Source organism: Haemaphysalis longicornis, unplaced genomic scaffold (assembly GCF_048455015.1).
Source record: "Haemaphysalis longicornis isolate Haplotype H1 unplaced genomic scaffold, Haemaphysalis longicornis Haplotype H1 scaffold_8, whole genome shotgun sequence".
NCBI classification, from domain to species: domain Eukaryota; kingdom Metazoa; phylum Arthropoda; class Arachnida; order Ixodida; family Ixodidae; genus Haemaphysalis; species Haemaphysalis longicornis.
This window is the reverse complement of record NW_027526445.1, coordinates 49,082,429-49,109,824: the sequence shown is the minus strand read 5'-3', so window position 1 is coordinate 49,109,824 and position 27,396 is coordinate 49,082,429. Positions and strand designations below refer to the sequence as shown.

Genomic DNA, 27,396 nt, shown 5'->3' with positions numbered 1-27,396 from the left:
CTCGAAGCAAACATAAGCCCTCGTCGATTCAGAACCGCTTTCGCGGTTTGCGCGTCAAATAAGACCTTGAAGCCGCGGCGCTCGTCGGAGGCGTGGCAGCCATCTTAGAATAAGCAAAGTCGTCGCACGCGCGCGAGAGTGCGCCCGCATCGCCCCGCCCCGCCGCGCTAGCGGAGAGGGCCGCGACGGTCCGCTAAGGCTGCGTTTTAGCGGACCGTGCTTCTCGCTCCGCTAGCCCGCTTAGCCGCTAAGCGGAGAGCGCATGCGCAGTCGCACTCCCGCTCCGCTTAGCTGCTGAGCGGAGCGTAAAAACGCCAAACTAAAACTCTCTACTCGGTACCGCGCGGCCAAGTGGCCAAGTCGCTCCGGTACGGTAGGGTTCTGCGCATGCGCGGTGGCGTCCAGACGGTAGACGTTACCGTATCGGAACCGTTTTTCCGATCTGCTATAACTCTCTATTTGGCGGCCATTCCATGGCCTATCGGCCGAGCAGCGGCCATGGTGCTGGCGCGGCATGACGAAGGCTTGCGACTCATTGTAGCATTTTCTCCCTCCTCGCGATCATCACATCCACGTTTCTTAGCCTCAAGATGACTTTAGAACGCGCTGTGAAAGTAGTACACGCCGCGGATGGGATATTTTCACTTTTTGTGTCTTTTGTGTTCACCGAAAGGAAGGCGGGAGTTGTCGCTTGGCGGGAGCCTTCCTCGTCAACAGTGGGGAGGCCGGATTGTTGGTTCATCTGCGCGGGGAGCGCGCTGGCTGGTGGCAAGACGCCGCGAGGATTGCTGGAATGCGCCGCGGCAGCGTTTAGTGATAGTGATAGTCGGGTTGTGTATGCGGCATTCTGTTTGTAGCCAAATGAGCATTGAGATAAGGATCGGAAATTGGCATTCTGTAGCCTTGAGACGGTCTGAAGTGTTCATTATTGTTTACGAAGTGTTTTTGGCGTCATTGATCATACGTGAAGGCGGAGACGCAAAAATTGTTGTGTGACGTGTCAGAATAAATTCTTTACTTTTGCCGGCTCGTCGATTGCTGTCAGTATCGTATCCGTGACGTTAGTGTTTTCCGTGCGCTCTGTGGTCTCAACACGGGCAGTAAGATTTTCCTTAGCATCGTAGCAAAAATTGGGGGCTCTCTCTCTCTTTTTTTTTTCTTTCGTAAATTTTGTTTTTTGAGGTCTGGGAAAATGGCGCGCAAAGATTTCTGTTGCATGCTAGCCCCACTTCCCCGGTCCACATCGCAGAGGTAATGGCTGCCAGATAACTGCAGCTGTCGCAACCAATGGATGTCGTTGAACTTAATTCGACGCGTGACGCGCCACCTGTAGGTACTATGAAGCTGCAACAAGGAAACTGTTGTTGAAAAGTCGAAAATTAAAGAGGAATATAGAAGTTTTTTTTGTTTGTTTTGCGAATCGCCTTCCCCCCCCCCCCTTTTTTTTTAGAAATTTTGTGCGTTTGCCGCTGGGCATCCCGGTCTCTTTTTATTGCTTGATATTTCTATTTTTTGTTGTGCACCTTGGCATCATGTTGTAACGTATGAGCTGATCAAGCATGACCCCAGTAAAATGTAATAGTTAGCCACGATTCTACTTTACTTTACTCTGTAAAGTTTAAAACTAGCTTGTAACTTTCAACGAAAAAAAAAAGGCAGAAAAATTAAATCTGTTGTACAAAAAGACTTGCCAAAGCCTGGTATTCGCCGCGAGCTCGACATGTAGGTGGCGACAGCGTCGCGCTGCTAGTGTGGATGCTCCGATGAGCGGCCCGTAAGAATGCACACTGAGGGCGCGCTTCGTGCTTTTTTCTCGCCGTATGTGCGCACAAAAGGTGCAAACAAGAGTGGTATAATGTAGTTCGGTTCCTCAACGTTCAATGTATAGCATGGAAGCGGCAGTCAGTTTTCATTACTCCGCCAAAAAAAGCGACGACTCATCGGGAATCTCAGAATGGCCGTAATTGTGACAATGTGGCTCGTACGCTGTGTACGCTGTGGCTCGTAGCAAGCTCGATATTTCCAGACTATGGCTTTGAGCCTTCAATAAAAGCATAAATAGAAACAAATCAGGAAGCCTCGATCGCTAAAATTCAGTTTACAACGGCAATCCCAATCGCTTTCAGTGGTAGCATGACGCATTCTTGCATTTGTGGGATGCCCTGAAATTGTAACACTACTTAATTAATGCCTCGAAATTCTTTCTAAGAGCTTACGATATTTTTTGTGTGTTCAAAAGGCAACATAAAATTACTGAATTTTGATAAGCGGAGATATATAAACGTAACCGCTCTAACGGGTCTTCTAAATGAAATTTTATCGACTCTGAATGAAGGTTTGATGAATAACGGTTTCTGATCACTTCTGTACGGCTTTCGTCGCAAGTGCACTTGCGAATTGAATTGTCAACGCACGCAGCACAATCAACATGTTTAGCTAGGTTTTCGCATATTTAGCTAGGTTTTCGCAAAGTGACAAGCAGGTTTAGTGTTCAAACCAAGCTTCTGGGACCTCACAGTGAGCACAAATTTTCTATTACGGCTGCTCTGTTTACCATTTGCGTTCCTTTTAAAATCTAACAGGTGCCTGCAACAGCGAGATGTGTTTGCATTCTTGCGTATAAGGTCGCTTAGGAACCCTAAAGATGGCAATAAAAGAAGTTGCTCTGTTGCAGATGCAATAAAACATTTCCTTTTTATTTCTCGTTGCGAATCAGCGCAACGGGTTACCGGTAACTACTTTGTTTTGTAAACTGAATATCGCCTTTGTCTTGGCCTTTAATTCTTGAGGATTGGTTAAAAAATGAAATTATGTGCATTTACTTTTCGGAAAGAGGGGGGGGGGGGGGTCCTGCCAACGTTGCAAAAGCAGCGAGAAGAGAACGCATGTACCGCGAAAAGCCAAACTATGGTTATCAGTATTACTTACAATCGAAACTACACTAGGCGTCGTGTTCTGTAGCGGCGAAAAAGCAGTACTTTACCACGTATTTTCAAAACTGATTAACCCCCCTTTGGTCCGAGATTGTCCAGGAATTGTGGCTCGCCTTTTTCAAAACTGTATTGAAAGCAAGCATTGTGGGAAAAAATGAAAAAAAAAAAACCCCAGCGAGTCATGGCACACACCCCTCACACATGTGGGCAACAACGTGCATTATATTACGCGCTTTCTCCTCTTTCTTTAAACTTAGGTCCACCTTAAGAGGTTAAGACTTACCATATTAGGCATTTGGTTATGCTGAGTGAGACGTTTCTGGATAAGGGGATTCATGTCGGATTTGAAAATGATATATATGAAAATGACACACGAAATGCCACATGGCAGACGCACACTCACAACTACTTAATTTTACCGAAAACTCCCGCCTAACTACTCTTGCGCATCCATAGAAACGTATTTTAAATAATACGTAAAATTAGCAACTCGATACAGTTGAATAAATGTTTATTCCTCCTCCTCAGTATAAACAACGACTGTCCAAAAAGGGTATTTATTTTAGAAAAGGTACGGGAAGGACACGGTCACACAGGCGCTTGCGGGTGTAAAATACGTGTCCGGTAATGTATGGGCGATAGCGCACGGGTCGTGTGCAGTGTAAATGTTTTTGTTTGTTTCTTCTTTCTATAAGAGCACAGCGCAATTTTACGAGGGTGTGGAATTTGCACGCGTATGCACAGGTCTTATCGCTTCTTACCCGTTTCGCGTACTAAACTTTTATCCTTTAAATAATCACCACGCCACCTTCAAAAAGCACCCTTCGGTGTTCCCGAAACGGCAGACGACTGCACTCAACAAAATAAGAAAAGTGCAATGTGTGGAAGCAATGTTTATAACACGTTTCACGCTCAAGCGGTGACCACGGCGAAGATGTTTCGTGGAATTAAACCAGCGCACTAACCCGCAACGGCCGCTGATTATTACGTTTCTAGAGGAAATGCGCAAGCAGAGGTAACTATGTCATTGCTTACTGCTAAACGAGCACACATATTGGTTGTTTTGTCGTGTGCAGCACGCGTCTTGCGCCGCACGCAACGTGAAAAAGCAGACGACGCGAGAGCGTCATCCACACTAGGAGCGGTTCGTCCCGCCGCCGCCAGGGGCCGACTGTGTTCGCGCTCGGGGCGAATAGTGCAAAACATAAAAGTTTGCCCCTTATCTGCTACGCAGTAATGCATAACGTCAGCTTTTGTAAGCGGCATTGCAGCACTGGCTGAAAAATTGTCTGCTACACAAAAAAGACTTGTACATGTGCTGATCGAAGTGTTTCGTCTTTTTCAGAAGCTTAGAGTAAGAAATGACTTAATATAATGTGAATTCTTTCTTTATAGAGCGTGAAGTGTTGTAAAAGCCAGCTTTTGCAAGCCTCAATGCAACGCTTGGCTAAGCTGAAAAATTAAAGCTTTGTCATGCTTATCTAAATGTTCTGTTTTTTTTTTTCCAGAAGCTCTGAGTAAGAACTGGCTTATAGTAATGTGCATTCCCTCTGCATTTTTTTTTTGTTATAGAGCGCAAATTGCTGCAATTTCAGCGTGTACCCGCGAAACTGGGTGTTTTGAATTTTCCCATGCACCTTGGCAAGGGCAGGGATAATAGCATGAGCAGTGAAGTACACAGCAAATTCAGTTTATAACTGCAAATCTGCGCCAGAAAAAAAAAAAAGCTGGAATGGAGGTGTGGCAAAAGGAACAAAAAATTTGCGGCTTCAGAACTTGCACACCGGTGATTTTTGTAGTTTTTTTTTTTTCAGCGACTTTTGTGGGAGTTTATGGCTCACTACATTAGCTGGAACCACTTTAGGGAGAGGGTACAAAAAAAATGTGGTGCTAACTGCTGCCTCAGTTTCATTATGTTTATTCTCCGTTTTACAGTGTTATGTTAGAGTGTACTAGAAGTTTTAGAGTGGCCCGAGCGGCGGCCTCTCCCATTGCTACAGTGTACTAGAACACTACCATTCATAGAGATAATATACTGACTGTACCATTGCTCCGCCGGGTCGACTTTCGCGCAGAAAATAAAACCGGTATAGCGGCGGCGCTGCTGTCGCCGACAACTGAACAGCCGACGCTCCCCGGCACCTGCGCGCGGCAAGATTTGCTTTGCTCGCTGTGGGGTTTTGCGCTTGCTCTGCTGATTTAGTTTGAATTATGAGGTTTAACCCGCCCGTGCTACACAGGCGATGAGGCAAGCGGTAGTGGAGGGCTCCGGATTAATTTTGACCATTTGGAGATCTTTAACATGCGCCGAAATCTCGAAGACACGAGCGCTTTTCGCTTTTATCCTCCATCGCAAGAGCGGCTGCCGCGGCCGGGATTCGAACCCGCACCTTTGGTCAGCTAGATCTACTTTGGTGATTTAGAAAGTAGACGCAGACCGTTATGACTCCGCTTGATCAAACTTTAAACTAGTACGACCCAACATTTATCTAACCCCCTCCTCCGCTCCCCCCCCCCCCCCCCCCCAAATACTTTCCCATGTTTTGATGCGTATTCTGAGACCGTTGTTGATCTACAGTAATATCTCGTTAACTCAAAGTCGTAAAATTAGCTGAAAATTTCGAGATAAGCGCGGAGTTTCGAGTTAAGTCAAATGCAGGAAATTTGTAGCTAGGTCCCTGAAAAGCTGCTATGTGCTTATAACAGAAGCACTATTGCACAGGGGAGATTTCGTTATAAAGGCAAAATAATTCGCAGGAAAAAGAAACTTTTATTATTGCAGAAGAAAGAGCTTTTTGTGCTCGGCTGTGTCGCGTTCGCATCTGCATACCAGAAAAGCCTACTCGAGCTTCTCAGTGCATCGTATGAATTGGTGGTCGCCACCGCTACATTCTACCTTTCTACGAAGCAGACGCAGCATCTATGTTGTATCGGCCGTTGTTGTATGTTGTATCTGCCGTCGTAGTCACTTCTGGGGGCTCCTCCTCCTCCGCATGATCAGCTGCGTCGTCCACAGCTTTCTCAATGATGTACGCGTTACACAGCATTCCGGTAATGGGGACGCGTAGTCCGCGTAATTAAACTTCCATTTCACGGCCGCGTTCGGTGCGTAGGGGGAGCAAGCATTCGAACGGGGACCTTATCAGCTGCCTTTAGCGGACTTTGCCTTGTGTCCTCTCTGCCAGTATTTTAATATATCCGTGGTCCTCCGAAAAAAAAAAAGACGTTTCGAGATAAAGCGGGCAAATGCGTATGGCCTATGGGAGGTAAACACACGGTAAGAAAAAGTTTCGAGAATATATTCTGAGATAGCATGAGTTCAAGTTAACGAGGGATTAATTTGACGGACAGGCACCAGGAATGTTTTCCCTTGCCCTTCTTGACTCTGCGCGTGAAGCAAAAGCGGCGGGGCGCACATTCCATAGGCTGAAAAAAGTTTGCTGTTTTATTTCGTTCCTATTAGCTAGGAACGAAAATATTACGAGCCTTCTTATGAGATACCCCTAACGTTGGTGCTTGTACTGTCATTAGTGGGTTTTCTTATTTTATTAACGTACTATGTCGCAGGCACTTGGTCAGTAAGTGTGTACTGAAAACGAAGTGCCAACATAAGTCTGCAGGACCAACTACTGCTTCCTGCATGCCAGGGGAAGATGCCGCTGTATTTACCCTCAGGCTTGTAATTTTGGGGGACTTCTCAATCCTTCCGTGTATTTTTAAAGTTTATTAGCGATCTCTAGGACGTTTTTACCGGTTGCTTCAGCGACAAGGAGCTCCACCATGACAGCGTTATGGATGTGCTGCAGCCCTTATTCACAACAAACACCTTAACGGCGTTGGTTGCGACCAGCACAGCGAGACCTTGGCAGCAAATTTGGTTGATTTTGTATACATTGTGACACGGATTCATTTCTATATAAAAGGTTTAAACAAGTTTCGTGATTACATGCGAAGGCGGGAGCAACACCTTAAACTTAGCCGTCGCTAATGATTGCAGGCGAGTTATGAAAATGCGTTGGCCAAAAATGTCAATTCAAATCTCCCTGTTAGCGTCATTCCCAAACCGTACCGTTACCTGTGTAGACTTTGTGCATGATTTCCCGCGTAACATTTTATATGCTGGGCTATTGAAAATGAAAACACAATGTGTATTTTGTTCTAGTTCCGTTTATTTGAACCACTATGTTAGCTTTCTTGACTTTGTGTATGATTTCCCGAGTTATATTTCATTTTTGTCGCGGTCAATATATTTTCTGATCTATGCTTTGCTTTGGTTTTATGTGCGTCTAATTATACTCTCAGCATACTTGTGAATTAAATTTGTGTTAATTTGATTGAAATCTTTTCTTGACCGAATCAGGTGAAAGGTGGTGCGATTAATAGAATGTTGTGGGCATAGTTCTGTGAAAGACGGTGATTGGAACAACTGAGATAACCGCTGGGCTATCCCTTTTTTATTTAAAAAGATATCTCCCTTGCGCGTGTAATTTTCTGTTCGGACAGGCGACAGCATTAACACCACGGTGACCCCTAATTGTCACAAGCGGGCCACTACTTAAATAACAACTCACGCAATAAAAAAACAAACACAAGCTATGATATTAACCCACATAACTGCAGTCGGAGCGTAAAGTGCGTGACAATAAATAAGAAATTCTTCTGAAAAGCCATCATCCCAGTCCTCATATTTTTTCATGTCATTTGTGTCGACCAATTATGTCCATCAAGCAGCACAATAAGGACACACTCATCAAGCAATCATGAACTGGTTCATATCAGGCAATTTCGCACAAAATAAATTTTGATGGGAAGTTGAAATAGCCAAAATGTCGATGCAAATACTTTATTTACAATCCGCTAAGAATGTTGCGCTCAATTAAGAAAAATCCGTAATTTTTTCGTTGTTGTCGAGCGGGAAAGGCAAAACTAACGCAAAATGAGCTGCAGCGTTTATTATTCTTTTCGTTACCCACAGTCCACTATACCTACAGTATATTGAAGCAATTGGATGTCCTGCAGAACAAATTTCGAGCGCTTCGCGCATAAAGAAGCAGCGTTTCCTGGCCCGACTGGACGCGCGGGCGTACGCGCGGCCAGCCGCCGCTTTCAGTTGTTGTAGGGAGCCTACATAAGCCGCGCCTTCGCGCGGCTTATGTAGGCTCCCTAAGTTGTTGTTGCCTACAGCGCCGCCGCTATTTTCTGCGCGATACGAGCACCTCTCCGGGCGGCCGGTCGGGCCACTCTAAAACTTCTAGTACACTCTAGTTATGTTCAAGGGGTTGCTGCTTTTTGGGCTTGGGGCCGCGATTTAGCTGCGAAAAACATGCAGATGACCACGTGTGGGCTTTTAAGCAGTAAAAGCCACTGTGCACTGCAAATTTTTCCCCATATAGGCACTTCTTCGTGTCATGTGAGGTTCTGCACTGTGCATAAATGTTAATTTGCTGGTATTTTAGCAGCCCAGGGGAAGCCATCTTTGTTTGCATGAGCGTATTTCGTAGTACTTGTATTTATTACTAGCGGCTGTGTACTAGAGAAATGGGCTTTCGGTGGCATCACTTTTAAGAATGTAGCAAGGCCTGCTCTAATCTAAGCTTCTTGCTTTGTTCGTGTAATGACATTGTGTTGTCATCTTGTTTCTGTCTGTCAATTGTGCTGTTTTCTCACGAGGTATGCAACACTAACCATAGCCCCAGTATCTACATTGACAGAAATAACACTTTCTGCTTTTTTTCTTTTTTTTTCCAGCAAAATATTTGTGGGGGGCCTCAGCTGGGACACCACGCAAGGTAAATGTGCATTAACACCGTTGGCAAGCTCAGCACGAAACACCGTTCTCGTTTTTCTTTGGCGCATTGCTGTGTGTACGACGATTGTTTATGTTTTTATAATTCGTTCACATTTGGAAATGAGAACAGGGCTATAAATACGTACTAGCATTGTCTGGCACGACTTTGGGGTGTTTCTTAGGTTTAAAATTCGGTGGAGTGCATTTTGTTCACGTATTTTGCCGTACAAACACCCGTTTAGTACAGTGGTCAGTAGCCTTCAATGAAAGCAAGCAAAATGTTTGGAGCAGTTTCTGGTCGTAAATGTCTAGTTTTGCCATTCAGAGAAAGGAAGGAAAAACTCCACGCTAGTTTTATGCGGGTGAAGCACACACGGTAAAGGTGATTTGTGGAGTATGTTAGTGCCTGATGGGGCAGTAAGGTTTGGGAAGAGGTTTGTTATCTCAGCATATTTTTGTGCCTTGCTTAGAGATGTGACACAATTACTGTCACTAGCACTTCATAAACTAAGGGAAAAAAAGAGAGAAGAAAAAAAAAAACAGGGAAGCTGGTGTCTTCAGTGCACATCATTCTTTTTTTTTCAGTTTTATTATCATGATGTGAAGTGTTAAAGGAGCCATGAAGACAAAATACAAGTTGGGTTAATTCGAAAGACTGCTTAGTCCCGATAACAATGATACCAATATCATCGCAATCTTCGAACAAATAACAGAGATATTAAAGAAAACGTGACTGTAGCAGGCGTGACCTCCTAGCCAATTTCCCGCAACTTTTGTATGACGTCACGGAACCTTGTTTGTGCGATTGGCGGCCGCCTAACTCACCTGTTGCAACGACACATGACTGGACGCCTGTAATGGGGCCTCTAGTTCCATTTGACCGCATCACTTGAATGCTAACGTGCAGTTAACGCACTGAAAATTATGTTTTATTGTTGGCCCGTATGACGTCATTCTTGCTCATAACACGTCACTGTGGCGCAAAATTTGAAAGCTTTTAAATACTTCTTGCTTTTTTTTCGTTAAAAAACATCTTTTGGGGCTGTAATGGAGCTGAGTGAATCTTTGTGAATGGAGCTGAGTGAATCCTAGTGAATCCTTTCAAATTACACGAAGTTGTATTTTCTCTTCATGGCTCCTTTAACAGACAGCAAAGTAGCCTGGCAATGTATCAGGCAGTATGGATCCTGCTTTTCAATTGTACATTAGGAAGAGGGAAGTGCAAGAAGGTTAACTGGCAGAGCGTTATGGTTTGAAAAATGATTTAAAGGCCTTCCTTGGTGAACAGTTGCTAAGAAGGCCACAGGACATGCATGTAGTCTTCGTTTAAAAGCAACTCAATTGATCTTTAGTCCCCTTTGAAGTTATGCGCAATCAGTGTGCACTAGTTCAGTGCTTTCTCTTGAGTGCTTAACACTGACACGAGTGCATGGCCTATTACAGGAAGTCTTGATTGGGCTGCCATTTGTATGAGCAACTGCTGCTCTCTTGCTCTGTTGTTGACATTGTTTAGTCCGAAAACAGCTGTGGAAGCATTGTGAACTTTATTCGATGGCGTAACAGCATCTGGTCAACAAGTGCACGAAGGAGTCACCTCCGATACTTTCCACTTCTATCTGGCTGTTCTTAGCCAAGTTTTACCAGTTCTGCTGAATCAACAAAACTCAATTTGTACTGGCATATTGCCAAATGTGATGAGCACTTGATAGCAGCGGTGTGTGTGAGCGAGGCAGAAAGCGTGTGTGGTGGAATGTTAAAGAAACATGAAGGGGCCTGATACACGATTAAAAAAAAATGGGACTTGTTAAGTATATCTATTACTATGAGCAAAAGCACCATAAGTTGAAGGGGAATCTTTGTTTTGTTTTTGAAAACGAGAGCGCGGTATGGCATGCAACAGATCTGCTTGATAAGTCTTGACTTGACTGCAGTGCGATTGCAAGGGCTTCATTTTCCTATTCCTGTGCTGTTTCCCTTTTTAAAAAATGAGAATAACCCTGAAGTTTGGCTACATGGCTTATACATTTGTCACCCTTGCGAAAGCAGCTAGAGCGTCCTATGTAGCCACCCAGATGTGTTCTTGGCTGCAGTTGGGCCAATGCAGTGCGCACTCAGTGTAGCTGTTAGCTGCCTATTCCTACTTGTGTACAGGCTCTAGCACCTGACGTGTGGCAGCTGTTTTAGAACCTGGCTGCACGTGTGTTCGGCTTCCTGCCAGCCAGATGTGCATTGCTCCTTTATTTTTTCCCCGCTCAGAGGCATTAACTGTGCGCCATTCTACTTCCGCCTATGTTGTGACTGTCCATTGGCTCTTAAAATGTGTGCATATTTGCCCCCCGTGAAGCATCAGGGCTGAACGAGGTGCTCCATACCAAAGGGCTGGCTGCGGATCAGTTTTGATCGCCCATGGCAAGCTGTGTTGTGTTCAAAGCACAGTTTGTGTTCTGCTGCGAGCATAGCCAGACTTGTTTCTCGAAAATGACATGAACGTTTGATACGGGGCGGAACGGGAGTTTCAACGCAGTATGTCCGTTCAATAGAATGCCTCTGTCACAAGCCGGTGGTGTTCTGTACTGCGAAGTAAATTATTAACCTGGAAAATGCGTTGCTGTGGCGTTCCTCTGTTCTCCAGATGGCCTCCGCAGCTACTTCAGCCGCTTTGGCGAAGTGGTGGGAAGTGTGGTTATGTGCTATGAGACTGGCGGTTCTCGTGGCTTTGGCTTTGTCACCTTTCGGGACCCCAGCTGTGTTGCCACTGTGCTGGCCGGTGGACCACACCAGCTGGATGGGCGAACGGTCAGTGGCAACCTCCCCCTTTGCTTGTTTATCCCCACTTGCTGTGCATTGGCAGTGTAAATCACACCGCGTCCTTTGCCCAGGTGGATCCCAAGTCATGTATTCCCCGCAGCGCTAACCGTGCCGGAGGTGGCGGCGGCAGTTTTGGGGGCAGGGTGAGTGTCTCTGGGATCCCATTTGGACAGGGTCCCATCAAACTTCAAGGGTGTGGCTGTGGGCTGTGCCACAACACTGAGTCGCTTGATGTGACGGGTGTTTTGCAGGGTGGTCAAAGCAAAGGCAGCACTACAAAGATTTTTGTCTGGGGCCTCCCTGCCACGGTGACGAAGACAGACCTGCACGCCTTCTTCTCCGAGTATGGGAAGGTGAGCGTTACGCCGTGTTCGGTTGTGTGTGCGCTTGCTGCTGTTCCCGCCCGGTTGTGACGCCCTTGTTCCTCCTTGTGCAGGTGACAGAGACTCTGATCATGTACGACCAAGAGCAGCGGTCGCGAGGTGAGTGTCCCCCGCCGTGGACGGGGCTTGCTTTGATTGATTGATTGATTGTAAGGTTTAACGCGCCGACGCAACGCAGGCGATGAGGCGCGCCGTAGTGGAGGGCTCCGGATTAATTTTGACCACCTGGGGATCTTTATCGTGCGCCGAAATCTCGTACACACGGGCGTTTTTGCTTTTCGCCTCCATCAGAAAAGCGACCGCCGCGGCCGGGAATCGAACCCGCTACCTCGTGCTCAGCAGCGCAACGCGGGGCTTGCTTTGCCGGAAACTTTTCTAGCCGGCTAGGGTGAAGACCAAGACGCTCTTGAGGGAGCCAGACAGTGCTGCTGTTCTGGTTTTGCAGGAGGGTGCAGGCCCAAAACGATTTGTTTCAGTGTGCGAGCAAGCGCCTACGAAAAAGTGCTGCCGCCGCCTTCAGCCCCTGCAAAATGCATTCTTGATGGACGGACCGCCCCCTGGCGCTAAATGGCGTGAGACTGTAGTCAATAAGGAGCATTAACATATAGGACATTTCTTAGTTATTCTGTCATCTACATAGCCTGGCTGCCAGGGCCCCAGAAACAACCACCCTTGAACTGTTCTCTCACTGTCTCCTCCTCTCCTTCCCCTTTGCTGCTTTTCTCTGTGTGTGCTCTGTTTTGGGGGGTCGCTGAGTGGTAAGTTCCCCCCCACCCATCCCCCAAGTGCACCCGGAAGTGCCTGGCAGAGCAAAGGCCGAGTGGCCCTACCCCGCACATGGGTCTTTGCGAGACAACCGGGACATTGGAGTGGCGCGCCCAGGAGAGGCACTCGCTTGCAATGACAGCACATGCTGGGCTGCAAGGGTAACTACTGGAAACCAGGCATGCTCCTAGCCCACTAAGCAATGCATACCTGTGTGTATTGGCCACTGAGTAAGACCTAGGGAAGCGGGGAGGGAGGGTCGCGGAGTGCTCTGCCCGATGCTGCCTGGCTGGCAGAGTTGTGCTGAGGCCCGCCCCTATGTGTTTGCAGGCTTTGGATTTGTCACCTTTGATTCGGAAGACCCCGTCAACCAGCTGACCAGTCAGCGCTACGTCCACATAAGCGGCAAGCAGGTACGTTCGGCGCATTGCCAGTGGCATGTGATGGTGTGCCCAGGTGTGCGTGTGCTAGTGAGACCGAGACCCACTGGTGGCATTTGTGCACAGCCTTGGTTAGCATTTCTGTGAATAAACACATTTGTTAGGGCTACTAAGGGCACATGTTTGTGTAAAAGCAGATTGGAGAACAACATTGTACTCCCATGGCTGCTCACTAGCTTGCTCAATAAAGACCAACCAAATATCACTAGCGCAGAAGGAAACTGTAGTCTCTGCCCGTAGCATAATGGCTTCATACTTTCGGCCAGCTCAGCCCTGCAAACCATAACATTGGAAGTGGTGCAGTGCATATGCTGCGCTACCGGGGCCGTGGTTGCGAAACGGGTTTCTTCAGCTGCAGACTAGGACATCTGAGAGCTGCCCTCAGCTGTCGCACATTGAGAGCTGCCTGTAGGGCTGTTGAAGTGGCACATGATCCCTGCCCAGGTGGAGTGCAAGCGGGCCGAGCCCAGGGAGAGCCGGCTGCCCACGGTTGGGGGCGGCGGTGACGGCTGGGGCGGCCAGCAGCAGCAGGGATCCTCCAACGGCGGTGGCAACTCGGGATGCCAGGGTGAGTGGCAACACGTGGTCAGGCCGCACCTGGCACCTGTGCTGTTTCGCTTCCCCTTGTAGCTTCATGCAGCGGTGGCGGTGTGGTCTGTGGGTCAAGCTGGTCTATCGGTCGGCCCATTTCCTTTTGAGGGAAGCAAAAGCTGACAAACATTTGTTGGGAAAGTGCAGACGAGTTTGTGTGTGTACGCGTAGAGGTTCATGAAATTTCGGGCTCCTGGTTCCTATAGACGCTACGGCCACACTGACTACAGCGTGCCACACTAGTTGCCATAAATCTTTGGCAGTTGTCATTTTGCCTGCACGCTTGGAACCTACAGGGTTCTTTAAAGGAGCCATGAAGAGAAAACACAAGTTTGGTTCATTCGAAAGATTGCCTCGTTAGAACCATACTGACACCACTTTTAACACAAACTTCGCTCAAATAAGCTACATAATTAGGAAAAAAGGGAATGACCATGCGACCCACCAGCTCATTTCCCGCAACAGAACCTATGATGTCACACGAGAATGCTCTGCGATTGGCGGAGGCCGGCAAAAGCAAACGCATGTTAGGCAGGGCTTACAGATTGCATAGTGAGCTATATGCCCGTGAAACATACTGCACATTCCTTTTATGACACTAAGAACGGTGGAGTAAACGGTTGAAATTCCGAATAAACACGCAAGCGTGTACGCCAATGCGTACGAAACTATCGCCAGCCGAACTCGACATCTCGCCGTCGCCACCGTCGCGCAGACGAATTTTCGAGTTAGAGGCTCTTCGGGGCCAACGAACCGTCCCAGCACGCACAGCCGCGACCTTGCTTGGTATCGTAATCCTTTCACAGGAGGTTGGCCGTCATATCGCCAACGAGCAAAGGTAAAAATAGAAACGAGGGGAGTAAGGAACAGCAAGCAGCGACGAGATAGTGACAGTCGTCGCAGTTTCGGAATGGTGTTGGCTTGCTGCTATTGTCAGGAGCTCGTTTCCAGTCTACAACCACTGAAAACTTCAGTTTGTTCGAGTACTTTAGAACGAAATTTCGTTGCTACATTTTGAAATGCCCATGTAGTACGGGCAAATCGTCGAGGGAGTGCGACATCCCCGCCGGTGAGATCTCCTTTCATGTGCTGCCCAACGACGAACCTCGGCGAAGCAAGTGGCAACGTTGTGTGAACTTTGCAAACGGAGGAGAAAGAGAGCTAAAGGAAGTACGAGTGTGCTCGCTTCATTTCCGAGGAAGTGATTACGGCAGGGACCCTTACGTCAGCTCAATCCTGGGACATGCTGGCACTCGTCGCCGACTTCGTCAAATCGCCGTCAAAGCGCTCTGACCTTGGGGGGAAAAAAATGTCGTACACACCGCGCATTGACGCTCGTATCTTTCTGGTCGAAGCAGAGAGCTCGCGCAAACGGCTTTCCATACACGACACCGGCCAACTGGCATAAGTGATACTGCTACTGAAATTGAACTATTATTAACCATAATAAAAATATGGCACATACGTACCAGTCTGTATTCGTCCGTTGCGACGGGGCTGACGAGGCAGCGGTGCCGACGGCTGAGCGTTCGTCTGTTGTGGCTATCGCGGAATGGTCGCTTTCCGGTCCATCCGCGTATCCCACAACTCCTGCCGCTCGTGTACTTAGAAGCATTGAGCGTTCAAGTGGTGTGAGGTTGTTAAATGCAAGCCCGAGCTTTTTGGCGAGAGTTTTGTTCTCTGGATCAGGCGATTCCATGACTAGGGCTGCGGGTGCACTAGGTTTTACTAGTATTTTTAAAATGGCCGCCGTCTCGGTTTCGGCACGAGTTCCGGTTCCTGTTTGATTGTGCAACAAAGGACAGGACGCCCGGTGTCGTATACAAGATTTTTGAGCTGAGTGCCCCTCCCCATGCATTGGGGAGGAAAAATCTACTGGAATGACTCAGGCAGCACAACGACGACGTCCGGCTGCAAAACTGTCGCCCAGTACTGCAAAACATCAAACCGCAAAAGAGACTTCGGTGAAACGCTCCAGAAGCGTGACCTACTAGAGGAAAAGATGCAAAGAACATAAATCCTTTCCTCTGAATCCTCCCACTTGTGTACATGCGGGCACCGCGCTCCACAGCGAGGCGCTTTGTGAGTGACCGGCGCTACAACGCGACCCCAGTCACCCCTGAAAGAAGAGGGAATCGAGATGGGTCCTAAACGTCTTGTTCTTGGTTATGACTTTTGGTTGGAGAGGATGATACTATTTCTTCAGCTACTGGGAAAAAGTTGTTTCATCTAGGATCTGTCTTGAGCTAGTCGACTGTACGACGTCAATGAAATCGTTGTCACCAACACATCGGGATGGGCGCGACCGAACAGTTGTGAGGCAGCGTGTGGCGCTGATACACTCGGGCCCGTACGAATCTGATATTTTACTCAAGAGTTCTTTCTTTGTCGCTTCGTAACCTCCTTCGATTCAGATTTCCTCCATTGGCTGGTGGCTGCATCACTGGTAAGCCCGAACCTCACATTTTATACTTTATACTGTGTTGGTTTTACCAAGATGCCAATGTCAATTAACTTATTTGCAAATGTGTGGTGGAATCTTTTTACAACTTACGAAAGGAAACGACAACATTGTCGCAGACAAACATCCACACGACTAGCCGTGCACTGGCCGCTTAGACGACTCATGTACGGCCAGTCGTCTCTTTCCCTGCTAAATGTTCCCTTTCTATCTGCTTCCATTCTCAGTAATCACATAACCATAGAAATAAAGAGACCCGACAATGTATTTATTTCAAACGTACTGAAATTCTCACGTAGAGAAATTTCCAGCAGTTGCATGCTGCCACAGAGGCTGCCTTTAGTGACAAACCGGCAGGCGGTTTTTCCGAATTTATGGGGTGGCCGTTTCTTTCACATTTTATACCACTTTTCCTGCACAATACTTGGAAATAGCTTTTTTTAGGTCCATCTGTTGTTTATTTGCTGGGACAACTTCTATTCCTCCCCCAGCCTTCTTTCACCAGGCTCCGCCTGTGGTCCTTCAAGCATAATTTGTTCAAGGTGTGTTCCTAGACACAGGAAAATTGATGCGAATGAAGCGACTATTTGTACTGCATGTGTTGCCTTTAAACAGCCCTATCATTGCTGGCCACCCTCCTCCAGGCCCGCGGGACGTCTGCATGATTTAGTCGGCCCAGCGGGCTACATAGCTTTCCGAACGCCTCTGGCAACCACCTTATAGTGTCGTTTTCCGACGAGGCCCAAGACTCTCTCACACCTCCATTGCTCTTGCAGGCATCCATTCGCTTGGTATCGACTGTAAGATGTGGTACTCTCACACTGCCACATATCAGCCTTCACTTTTCCCCTACCCTACTTTGGTTTTGCGCATTACACCCTGTGATGCCGCAAGCAGCTCTTGGCCACTCCTTTCTCGGCCGCTAATGGTGTTTTCGTGCTCAAGAGTGACACACCATGATGTTCCTTACTGTTAGGATTTTTATCGATGCCTAATTCACTGAAAAGGTCGGTGTTGTGTATCAAGATCTGCACCAGAGTCGTCGTCTGGGGTTCTCTAAACCAAGCTCGTGTAGCTATCATTGCCTAAATAACACACGGCTTCTTATCTTGCTGCTTACTTTTCTAATATATTGCCAGTTCTTTATAAATAACTACACATCCAGTATCCTGTGGCTACATTTCGCATCACATGTCGCATATTATGCATGCTAGCATTGACGTTTCGAAACCCATGCATTCAGTAACTGTAAAAAGTTTTTTTTACATTGGTATCCAAATGAATGTCGGGACCAATCGCTCTTGTCGTGCGATGAGAGCAATGCCGAGTGACAAAAATCGCTTTCGGTAGCTACAGTCGCAAGTGTGAACCAGCCTTCATACGCTAACAATAGAAGACATTAATATTATGAATAATAACAATAACACTAGTTTTATTATTAATTGTTTTGTATATGTGAGGGGGAGACAAATTTTCTGGGCCCCGGGTGCCAGTTTACCCAGCAACGCCACTGAGTCGGTCATTCCATTCTCGAAGCTCGCGAGCTCGTTGTGAAACACAGCAATAACTCGGCGTTTTATAACATCGCAGTGCTCACAATGCGTCCAAAAGTTCGCTTCACGAACCGCAATTGCAGACGCACGGACCGCGCTTCCCACTCAAGGACAGACCACGGCGCACGTTTTCGATGCATCTTTCGAGCCGCGCACTTCCTTATCTGGAGCACGATCTCAAGCATTATCGCCGCAATAACAGTAATGTCACTGTTCAGTACCGCAACAGATAAAACGAGTAAACTGCAACCGAGTCGACCGGGAAACTTTGAAAACATCGGCGGAGCGCAGTCAGCGTACAATGCGCAGCAGCGCGGCGGCCATGTTTTTGCTGTCATGGCGACGCCCAATCAGGAGAGCCGTAACAAACAAGGAGGCCGGACAGCCAATCGCGTGTTACAATCTATCGGTTTCATCGTTTCACTACCTTTCTCTTTCTGCCGTTTGTGCGTTTATGAGCCAGCGATGACAGAAGGAGCGACCGGAAAACGAAAGTTAGAGTCGGCCGATCTAACGCGACCAAGATGGCGGCGCCCGGTGGCGTCGTTCCGGAGATACAGCGCTGCGAAAATTGCCGTGTTTTCGTCCATTTGAGGAAATATTTTGCCACCTCAGCAGATATAAATATTTTTCTTTGGCACTTCGCGATCGTTTGCGGCAGGGAAACTTTGTGAACGCATAGAATATAAAACGTGCAATCCGAAAATGTGACTTCCGAAAAAACGATTTTTTGGTCACTTTTCACAATCTGATCCCCGCGTTCCCCCCCCCCCCCCCCCTTAAAGGGCTGGTGAAGAGCTTTTCAAAAAAATTTTGTTAGGGGCATTACATTATGGTTTTCCTGACGCTGAATTCGAAAAACATGTTTATTTTATGTGTAAATACACCCAAACCATCTTTTTTCGTCAAAACAAACGACCCCTGCCCGCGGGCGCGGTGAGAGCCCTGGCTGCCTTTCACGATTGGCTGGCGGCAGATGACGTCATATTCGGAAGTGCCGGCGCTGCGGGGACCGCTCGGCTTGAAGATCTCATTCTGTTCCCGTTCAGATACGGGCTAGAAGGTCCTCTGGTGAATGGACGGCTCACACAATCTTCCCTTAGAATAGGAGAGCCTGAGGGCAGGTTCGCTCGCGGCGAGCTTTGGAAAGGGGTTCACCCCCGACGACTCATGGCCGACTTGTTTCTCGGGTACAGGGAAGTTGTACAGGTATTGGTTCGCCGCTTTCACTACCAGCGCTAGCCACAATTCCTAGCACAATTTTTCAACCCACCATCATCTCCATCCTCGAATGTGGAACTTTGTTTTTACAGTTCGACAGGCGGCAACAAGCTCTGTGCAGCGGCCCGCAATGCGCACAGGCAGTGCGGCCGCCGCCGGTCACTGCGTAGCGCAGAGGTGCTGGTGCCGGGTAGCTGCTCGGACAGTCAGCGGAACGTGGCATTGCTGCACATACGCATGTTTTTTTTAGAATAGGAGAGCCGAACGTTCGTCGCCCCCCAAAAGGTAGAGGAACCCAAGCGCAGCACGCTGGTCCCCGACGAGCTTTAGAACGCCTTCCCCAACAGCTCCAGCCGACTCAGGTTGCTCGGATCGCCGCTGATGTTGGGAACTTTAGGCTTAGCACCAAGGGAGCTAGTTGGTCGCCGCTATCTCTACAGTTGCGAATGGCTATCCTTAACACAGTTTTTCACCACGCTATCATCCCCAATTCTAGCGATCGGTGCTGTGCTCATTCTTGCGCGCAGGTGACGCCATCCATTGGCCTCTCGCCTCGTGCTCGGGCAGGTTCGTTTGCGGCCGTCGACGTGCCTCCGTGGCCTCCGCGACCGGTCGGCGCTCTGCATCGCGATACAAATTCGATCACCTCTTTCGAAATCATCTTGTATGACAATCCCTAGCACAATTTTTCACCACACTATCATCCTCTCTTGCACGTTTACCTTGCTTTTCGCGACGGCCTTGATTCTGGATGGCAGCGAAGGGCGGTCGCTGCCGCGGCATGTGTGGTGCGAGCCGTTTCGTGCGCCGTACGGGCATGCACGACCGGCGAGTGTGGGGAGCGCTTCCGCGCGCAGAAAACGCTCCATGCTGTCAGCTTGCTTGATTTCTTCTTAAAATCTAGCTATTCAGCTAAGCTGTCGTCACAGCCAACAACGTTGATCGGGAAAACGAAAGCCCAGAGCGCTGTGGCCCCACAAATTTTCTAATTCCCTTACAATAATGGATCAGGAACTTGGAGTGCCTCCGTATTTGTTTGAGCCCGTCGCTTCGCGTACGAAGCACAGAGCACCCGACGACACGGCCTGCCCCGCGACTACTCGTGAAGGCAATGTAGTAGCTACGGGCGCTCGGGTAGGAAATCTCTGGTATCTAGGTCGCTTTAGAGAATCACGCAGTAGCATTAAGGTTAAAAATCGACGCCCAAAAAACTGGGACACAGCGAAGCGGCGGCGCACGTCGCTGGCCGTCTTCCGAATATGACGCTACTTCCGGTCGCTGCCGCTCAGTTTCTCGCTCTTCCGGCGATGCGGCAGAGAGCGGTGGGCGGGGCGTAGGGTCAACTTTAACGACGAATACCGCTGTCCCCAAGCTAAAAATGACGAAAAAAACTTTACAGGCATAAACTGACCAATCTAATAATTGTAAAAAGTAGAGTTTTGCCCGGTTTTAAAAGCACTTCAGTAGCCCTTTAAGGGGAAAAAGCAGTCTCTTTATTGAACCAAACTTGTATTTTGTCTCCATGGCCTGTTTATACCTTAAAATAAGACTTTTGACAGACCAATGCATTCTAGTCAAAACTAGAAGAAAATTCCACAGCAGCTTGCACTTCTGTTCACTCTTGAATGCATACACAACAGGGTACTGTTTTTTGTGCAGCATATGTGATGCCAACGAATGTGGCAGCATTCATTTCTGTTTCAACACCTACTTAAAGGAGCCATGAAGACAAAATACAAGTTGAGTTCATTAGAAAGACTGATTAGTCCCGATAACAATAATACCAATACCATCGCAATCTTCGAAAAAATAACGCAGATATGAAAGAAAACGTGTGAAGCAGTTGCAACCCCCAAGGCAATTTCCCGCAACTTTTCTATGACGTCACAGAACCTTGTTTGTGCGATTGGCGGCCGCTTAACTGACCTGTTGTGACGACACATGACTGGACGTCTGTAATGTGGCCTCTCGTGCGATTTGACCGCATCACTTGAATGCTTACGTGCAGTTAACGCACTGAAAATTATGTTTTATTGTTGGCCCGTATGACGTCATTCTTGCTCATAACACGTCACTGTGGTGCAAAATTTGAAAGTTTTTAAATACTTCTTGCTTTTTTATCATTAAAAAAAACATCTTTTGTGGCTCTAATGGAGCTGAGTGAGATACTGAATCCTAGTTCTTTCAAATTAAATGAAGTTGTATTTTCTCTTAATGGCTTCTTAAAGCATGGCAGTATAATAAGGTTTTTCACCAAATTTTCGCAATCATCATAAGACTCCTGGAACCTCACAATAAGTTGCAGCACATAAAACTTGCGGATTGAAAAAAAACTCGGAAAAAGTTTTGGGGGAGGCTTAGTTGAGACATCTGAGAAAAAAAGAAATGCAACTAAATGTGTAAATCTTTTTTGGAGAAAGGGGTGTAAACCCCACAACCACACTATTAGCTTCTTGGCTACAGCCCTTGCTCAAAGCACACTCCAACGTAAATTGGTATTAAATTTATAAACAAGCACCGAATGCAACATATCCAAGCAGCGCTAGGATACCGACAGTTTTCAAGACACCGGCTAGCACCAGAATTGACATTCAAGAATAGGAAGCAAGTGCCTACATTTACATCCAGCTACAGACCCCACAACATTTGCTAGAAAAAAAAAAAGATGAAAGAGTTAATGATAACGAGTGCAAAAAAAGCTGCATGCCTCACTGCTCTATTGTAGAAGTAACAGCATGCAACAGGGTTCGTACGGGCTTCAAAAGCAAAAATTCAAGGGTTTTCAAGGACTTTCAAGGACCAGAAAACCCATTTTCAAGGCCCCCATCCAATGTTTTATCTAGGATTATTTATAACTTTTTCAACGCAATGCAAAATTCTGTTATTGCCCAATACCTAAGCACATTAGTGCACATTTAGATAGGCGCTAACGAGTTTGTGAATGCTCCCCCAGCATTATTTTTTATTTCACAGTTGCTATTTAGAGCTTTTTCTTTTTTCTTGGTGCTTTGCTGAGGCTGTTTGATTTCAAAACTTCATTCATGTTGCCTATAATATTGCCCTTTGTCAGCAAGAGTATCAGCTGAAATTAAATCAGCAAGTGTTGCTGCAAGGCAGGATGAACTATGTACACGTCTATCATTTGCACATAAAAGTAAACGCAGATGGAGCGTATGAGGCACAGCAAACATGCAATAAGCGGTCGTCCACAGACTAAATGGAACGTGCAAGGTAGAGAAGAGAAGCCGGCTTTCACTGGATTGTATCGTGACATGGAGTCTGTTGAGGAGTGCTTCTCCAAATTTTGCCTCGTAAGAATGACAATCCACTAAACTCGTAATTTCACGCACTACACCGAAACTTGATTGTTGCACTGTTTCTTTACATTTTTAATACCTAAAATCAACGACAAGCACTTTAAATTCTTGTGAAAATACAGGGCCATTGGTTCTCTCCAGAACAATCAAGGGTTTTCAAGGACCATTTAAAAATTCCATGACTTTCCAGGCCTTGAAATTGACACTTCTAAATTCAAGGGTTTTCAAGGACCTGTGCGAACCCTTATGCAAAGATCAGCTATTCGTATAATTAGAAGTCTTTCAGAGAGGGATGATTATGTAGTACGGTGCGCAACACCCTTGTCTATAACACTGAGTTCAACTTCAACTAGTTGCCTCTCAAAAATGCGGACTCAAACTTCTCACAAAAAACATTGAGGTCAAAATATATGTTAAAGACTTCAGAATGACACAATAGTTTTGTTCAAATTCATTGCGGCCGGGGAAAGATAAGGCTATAAGTACGAAACCGGTGTTATAGACAAGTGTGTTGCCCTCTGTACAAACACAGGCCACTGCGATTCACTGATGCTCTGCACATAGAAAAGAACAGAGTTCACACAGAAACGCACTTTCACCTTAAATTGGCACTAAACTTGTTTCACCGAAAAATCAGCTGCAACTGCACCGTGGAATCCATGCAATCTAATGTATATTTACCGAAAGTCTGCAGCATTTTTCTGGGCGGCAGAAGGGAAAATGCCACGTGCCCCTTGCTGCGTCTACACCAACTATAATAAGTCACTCCGGCTTACAATGTGTTTTGAAGCTACACCAGCCTTCAAAATTGTGATTTTCGCCCGTCAAATGCCAAATTTTTGTTTGTTTGTGCACCAGCTGTACAGGTTAAACACGTTAGCAACCTGCAATATTCAGTCCTGTAAATTTGCCAGCATGTTGTCGCAACTGCTGCCAGAAAAAACGCCAGGGAGGATCGTAAGCTGAGGGAAACAACACCCTCGAAAGCAATGTTCTCGTTAAAAACACGTGGAAATTGGCTGAAGCAGCATGGCCTATGCATTCTAGACTAACTTGAGAGTCTAATTAGACAATGTTTACCACTCATGTCGGTGCCACCGACCTTTAGCACTTCATGCACTTTCGGGTGAGCGAACAAGGGAAAACCGCTGCGGAACCTTTTAGTAGTAAAGCTGTGTCAAACAGCAACCATCGTGTATACCGGTGCCTCCAACAGGTTGGAAAGATGTGCACAGCCTCCCACAAAATGACAAATTTAGGGACACTCTCGTAAGGAAGGTTAGGACAGTTTTTTTGAGCGGGTTTCCCTCCAAGACTTGGTGTGTCAGCAAATGTCGGCCCGTGATGTTTCCTGAAATGTGTTTTAGCACTTAAACATGTACCCCAGGGGCGACGGTATGACCAGTAAGTGAAATAGTGTTGGTCGCACACCGAGGTATGCATTTTAAAGCGAAACCTTTCTTAGTGGGGCCGATGGCGTCTGGCTGTCAAAAAACTAACAAGTTTACCCATGCACCAGGTGGTTTACCAAAAAGCTCTGATAAAATCTTTGGACGCATGGCGCTTGCGTGAAGCTGGACTTCCACTGTGTTTAAACGGTTTCTTGAAAGTCACGAAAAAGCAGTGGTTCTAGATAAGGCAATCCACGCATTGATCAAAAAGAAGGAGTCCAACAGCATACCTCTATCTCATAAACCACGGTACCTCATAAATCGGTACACATTTCGATCGTTCGCAGATGCATTTACTTAGTGCCCGAAAAGTCGTTGCATGGGTTCGTTCTTCATTGGCGATTGGGGTCTTTGAGGGTTTGACGATCGATTGGCCGCACTTTCAGCGAAGGTTGGTCACGCTCTTAGCTTTCACGCTTCTCTTAAACTTTCTCTAGGGAGAGATGTTTAATGTTTTAGAATTGAGAAGGCAGACTAATCAACCGCATTTTCACGTTGGCACAACAAGGTGGCAGGTGCCGGGGCGTCGTCACAAAGGAACCGGAGCGGTGCTGTTGCTGCTGCGGCCTGTGGGGCGCACTCTTCGAGAACTACGGCTGGGCGGAGAGAGACTTTATTGGTGCCCTCCGAACGAGGAGAGGTACGGGCCATGCAGGGCCTTCCTCCCCCCGCGAGGGCCCACTGGCTTCCGCGCGGTCGGTTCCCGCGGGCTCTCGGGGTGGAAGCCCCGAGAGCGCGCGCCAGGACCTCCCTGCTGACGTCGACACAATAGCCACCAACAGGACCTTCATCGTGGCTGCCTCCACCGACGAGGTGACCACTGTTCCCTGCTGGTCCACACTATCACTCCACGCTACTTAGGGTGCACTCATTGCGTACATCTAGTGCAGGCATCTAGGTGTGTTTTGAATGTCAAAGTCCTTTAAAGGGGCCATGAAGTTAAGAAATTTCAAAGAGACAGGATATTGCAGAAAATAAATGAAGCACTGGCCACTGTCCAGCCCAACCCAATCAACTGCCAAGAAGCATGACTTGGCGATTTTAGTAGGGCCTCTGGTTCTGTTCGATTGTATCGTTTGAATGCTAACGTGCAGTTAAAACACTTTAGAATGGAATTCTAAAAGCTTTTCAATATTGCTTGCATTTTTCCCGGTTAAAAAGGAGTCTTTCGTGACTGGAATGGAGCTCAGTGAGTTACCAAAGGCTAGTTCTTTTTAAATTGAACACAGTTGTACTTTGTCTTCAGGGCCTGTTAAAAAGGATACACAGGAAGACAATGTTGCACATTGGCGCAAACGTGAAAGCTGTGAAATGGGCAAGTATGAGTCTATGGAAGGAGCCTTTGCTGATAGTGGCGTTACTTAGAGGAAGTGAGGGCATTTTCAGAGCATTTTACAGCATTGACCGACATCAAAATGATGGCTCATGATGAGCAACCCAATTTATACTAATTCGAGTACGCAGACAAAGTATAAATAGATGTGCAGCAGTTGAGTTGTTTGCCATTGCATGACAAGCAAGATCATTTTTTTTATTCGGTTACATTTGTCTTGTTTTTGTTATGGTACTTTTGCTTCATTTTTTATGGGTTTTTGTTATTTTAGTGGCAGTCACTACTTGTGCGAGTGCCACTGCAGTCTTGTGAAGTAGTTCTGTAAAGCAATCAATACCACTCAAGGGCGCCGTGCAAAGCGAGACTCGGACAATGAGTTGAAAACAGCAATTTGTGGTCACCGCACATAAGCTGGGCATTCTTAAGACATCTCTAGCAATTCTGTTTCTCGAAAAGTTGAGCGCATTCTAGTGATGTTTCGGGTGTTAACTCGCTTGCATTGTGCCATCACGTCCAGAATCTGCAAGCTTTTGCAGCTGTTTTTAAATTTGAGCAGGGAAGCAGACTGCTGGCTTTTGTGGCAGTTCGACGTGTCTGCACGATTTTGGTATTCCCTCTTTCCTACTACATGTAACGCATTGCTGGTTTCAGCAGAATTGCAATGCGTCTCTAACAAAAAAAAAAAAAAAAAAAGAGTGGGTTATGTGCGCTGAAGCTAGGTATGCGTTGATGGGAAAAAGCAAATGATGCCAGACAACTGCGTTGGAAAAGTACTCACCAATGCATGCCTTGCATAAAGACTCAAATGCCCAAACATTCTTCATTCTTCATAGTGTGCAACACCAAGACTGAGTGCATTGTCACATGAATTCGTTCTTCGTTGGCGATTTGGGTCTTTGAAGGTTTGCCGATCGATTGGCTGCACTTTCAGCGAAGGTTGGTCACACTCTTAGCTTTCGCGCTTCTCTCAACTTTCTCTAGGGAGAGATGTTTAATGTTTGAAGATTGAAAAGACAGACTACCAACGGCATTTTCATGTTGGCACAACAAGGTGGCAGGAGCCGGGGCGTTGCCAGAAAGGAACCGGAGCGGTGCGGTTGCTGCTGCGGCCTGTGGGGCGCACCCTTCGAGAACTACGGCTGGGCGGACGACGTCGACACGATAGCCACCAAGAGAACCTTCAACGTGGCTGCCTCCACCGACGAGGTGACCACTGTTCCCTGCTGCTCCACACTATCACTCCACGCTACTTAGCGTGCAGTCATTGCACGTACACCTAGTGCAGGCATCTAGAAGTGTTTTGAATGCCAAAGTCCCTTAAAAGGGGCCACGAAGCTCGCAATTTTCAAATAAAGAGACCAGATATTGCGGACAACAGATGAAGTAGTGTCGACTCCCCAGCCACTGTCCAGCGACCGACCCAATGAATTACCAAGAAGCATGACTTGGCAATCGTAGTAGGGCCTCCAGTTCTGTTTGATTGCATTGTTTGAATGGTAATGTGCAGTTGACACACTGATAACTATATTTTTTTTAGTTTGGGCTCATATTACGCCACTCCTGCTCATATTATGCCACTTTAGCACAGAATTCTAAAAGTTTTTCAATATTGCTCGCATTTTTCCAGTTAAAAGGCATCTTTCATTGCTGAAATCTTGGAACTGAGGGAGTTACCAAAGGCGGAGGCGGACTCTTAGCCTTCAACCCAGCGTCCGGGGTAATTGCGACTCATGCGGCATATTCTCCCCTGGTGAGCCTGGGGAAACATTACTGCGTTGTTGTTGCCCTAGCAACGCCACCGCCATGTTGGCCTTGAAGGCGTTATAATTGCCATGGCAACAATTCGAGGGCGCGCAGCTTGTGTGGGGGAGGGGTAACGCTCTCCCTTCTCATGCCGGTTGGATTCCTTCCCCCCACCCCCTGTCCCCCCCCTTCCCACCCGGCAACCGCCGCCGCCACCCCGCTGCCTCCACGGGCAAGCCTCGCCGGCCTCGCTCCGCTGGCACGAAGCCACGCCGCTTGAGCAGTAACGACGCCAGCTCGAATATCACATGAACACTTTATTCGCGTAACGTGCGCGAACGCTACGTGCGGCGAGAAACACCGATGACCAATACAACACAGACAAGGTTGTCTGTCTTCAAGCACAGCACACGCACAACACAAGTCCTATCCTTCAGCTCAGGCTCACATACGGCATACGAACGACGTTCTCACCTTTTGCTAACAGCACTCGGAGTCTTCGCGTTACGATTCGTCCTGGTGTTCTTGGCGTCCCTTATGTAGCACCGTAATGTCCGAGGGAGCACATACGAGAAATAGCCCACTACATGAAACGCGCGTCGGCCTTGC

At 47.3% G+C, this 27,396-nt stretch overlaps 1 protein-coding gene across 2 annotated transcripts in view; it reads left to right on the top strand.

The window, feature by feature from the left end:
• Positions 1-27,396, top strand: part of LOC144148712 (heterogeneous nuclear ribonucleoprotein 27C-like) — a 51,121-nt gene that overhangs the window by 18,055 nt on the left and 5,670 nt on the right. The window contains exons 3-11 of one of the 2 annotated variants that reach the window (XM_077680230.1): positions 8,682-8,722; positions 11,354-11,517; positions 11,601-11,672; positions 11,781-11,882; positions 11,966-12,011; positions 13,008-13,090; positions 13,562-13,685; positions 24,220-24,524; positions 26,096-26,401. In XM_077680230.1, the coding sequence (XP_077536356.1) occupies positions 8,682-8,722; positions 11,354-11,517; positions 11,601-11,672; positions 11,781-11,882; positions 11,966-12,011; positions 13,008-13,090; positions 13,562-13,685; positions 24,220-24,524; positions 26,096-26,209 (1,051 nt within the window). In that variant the 3' untranslated portion in view covers positions 26,210-26,401. Of the gene's footprint in view, positions 1-8,681; positions 8,723-11,353; positions 11,518-11,600; positions 11,673-11,780; positions 11,883-11,965; positions 12,012-13,007; positions 13,091-13,561; positions 13,686-24,219; positions 24,525-26,095; positions 26,402-27,396 lie in introns of those variants that run through there. The other variant, XM_077680231.1, reaches the window with a different exon arrangement.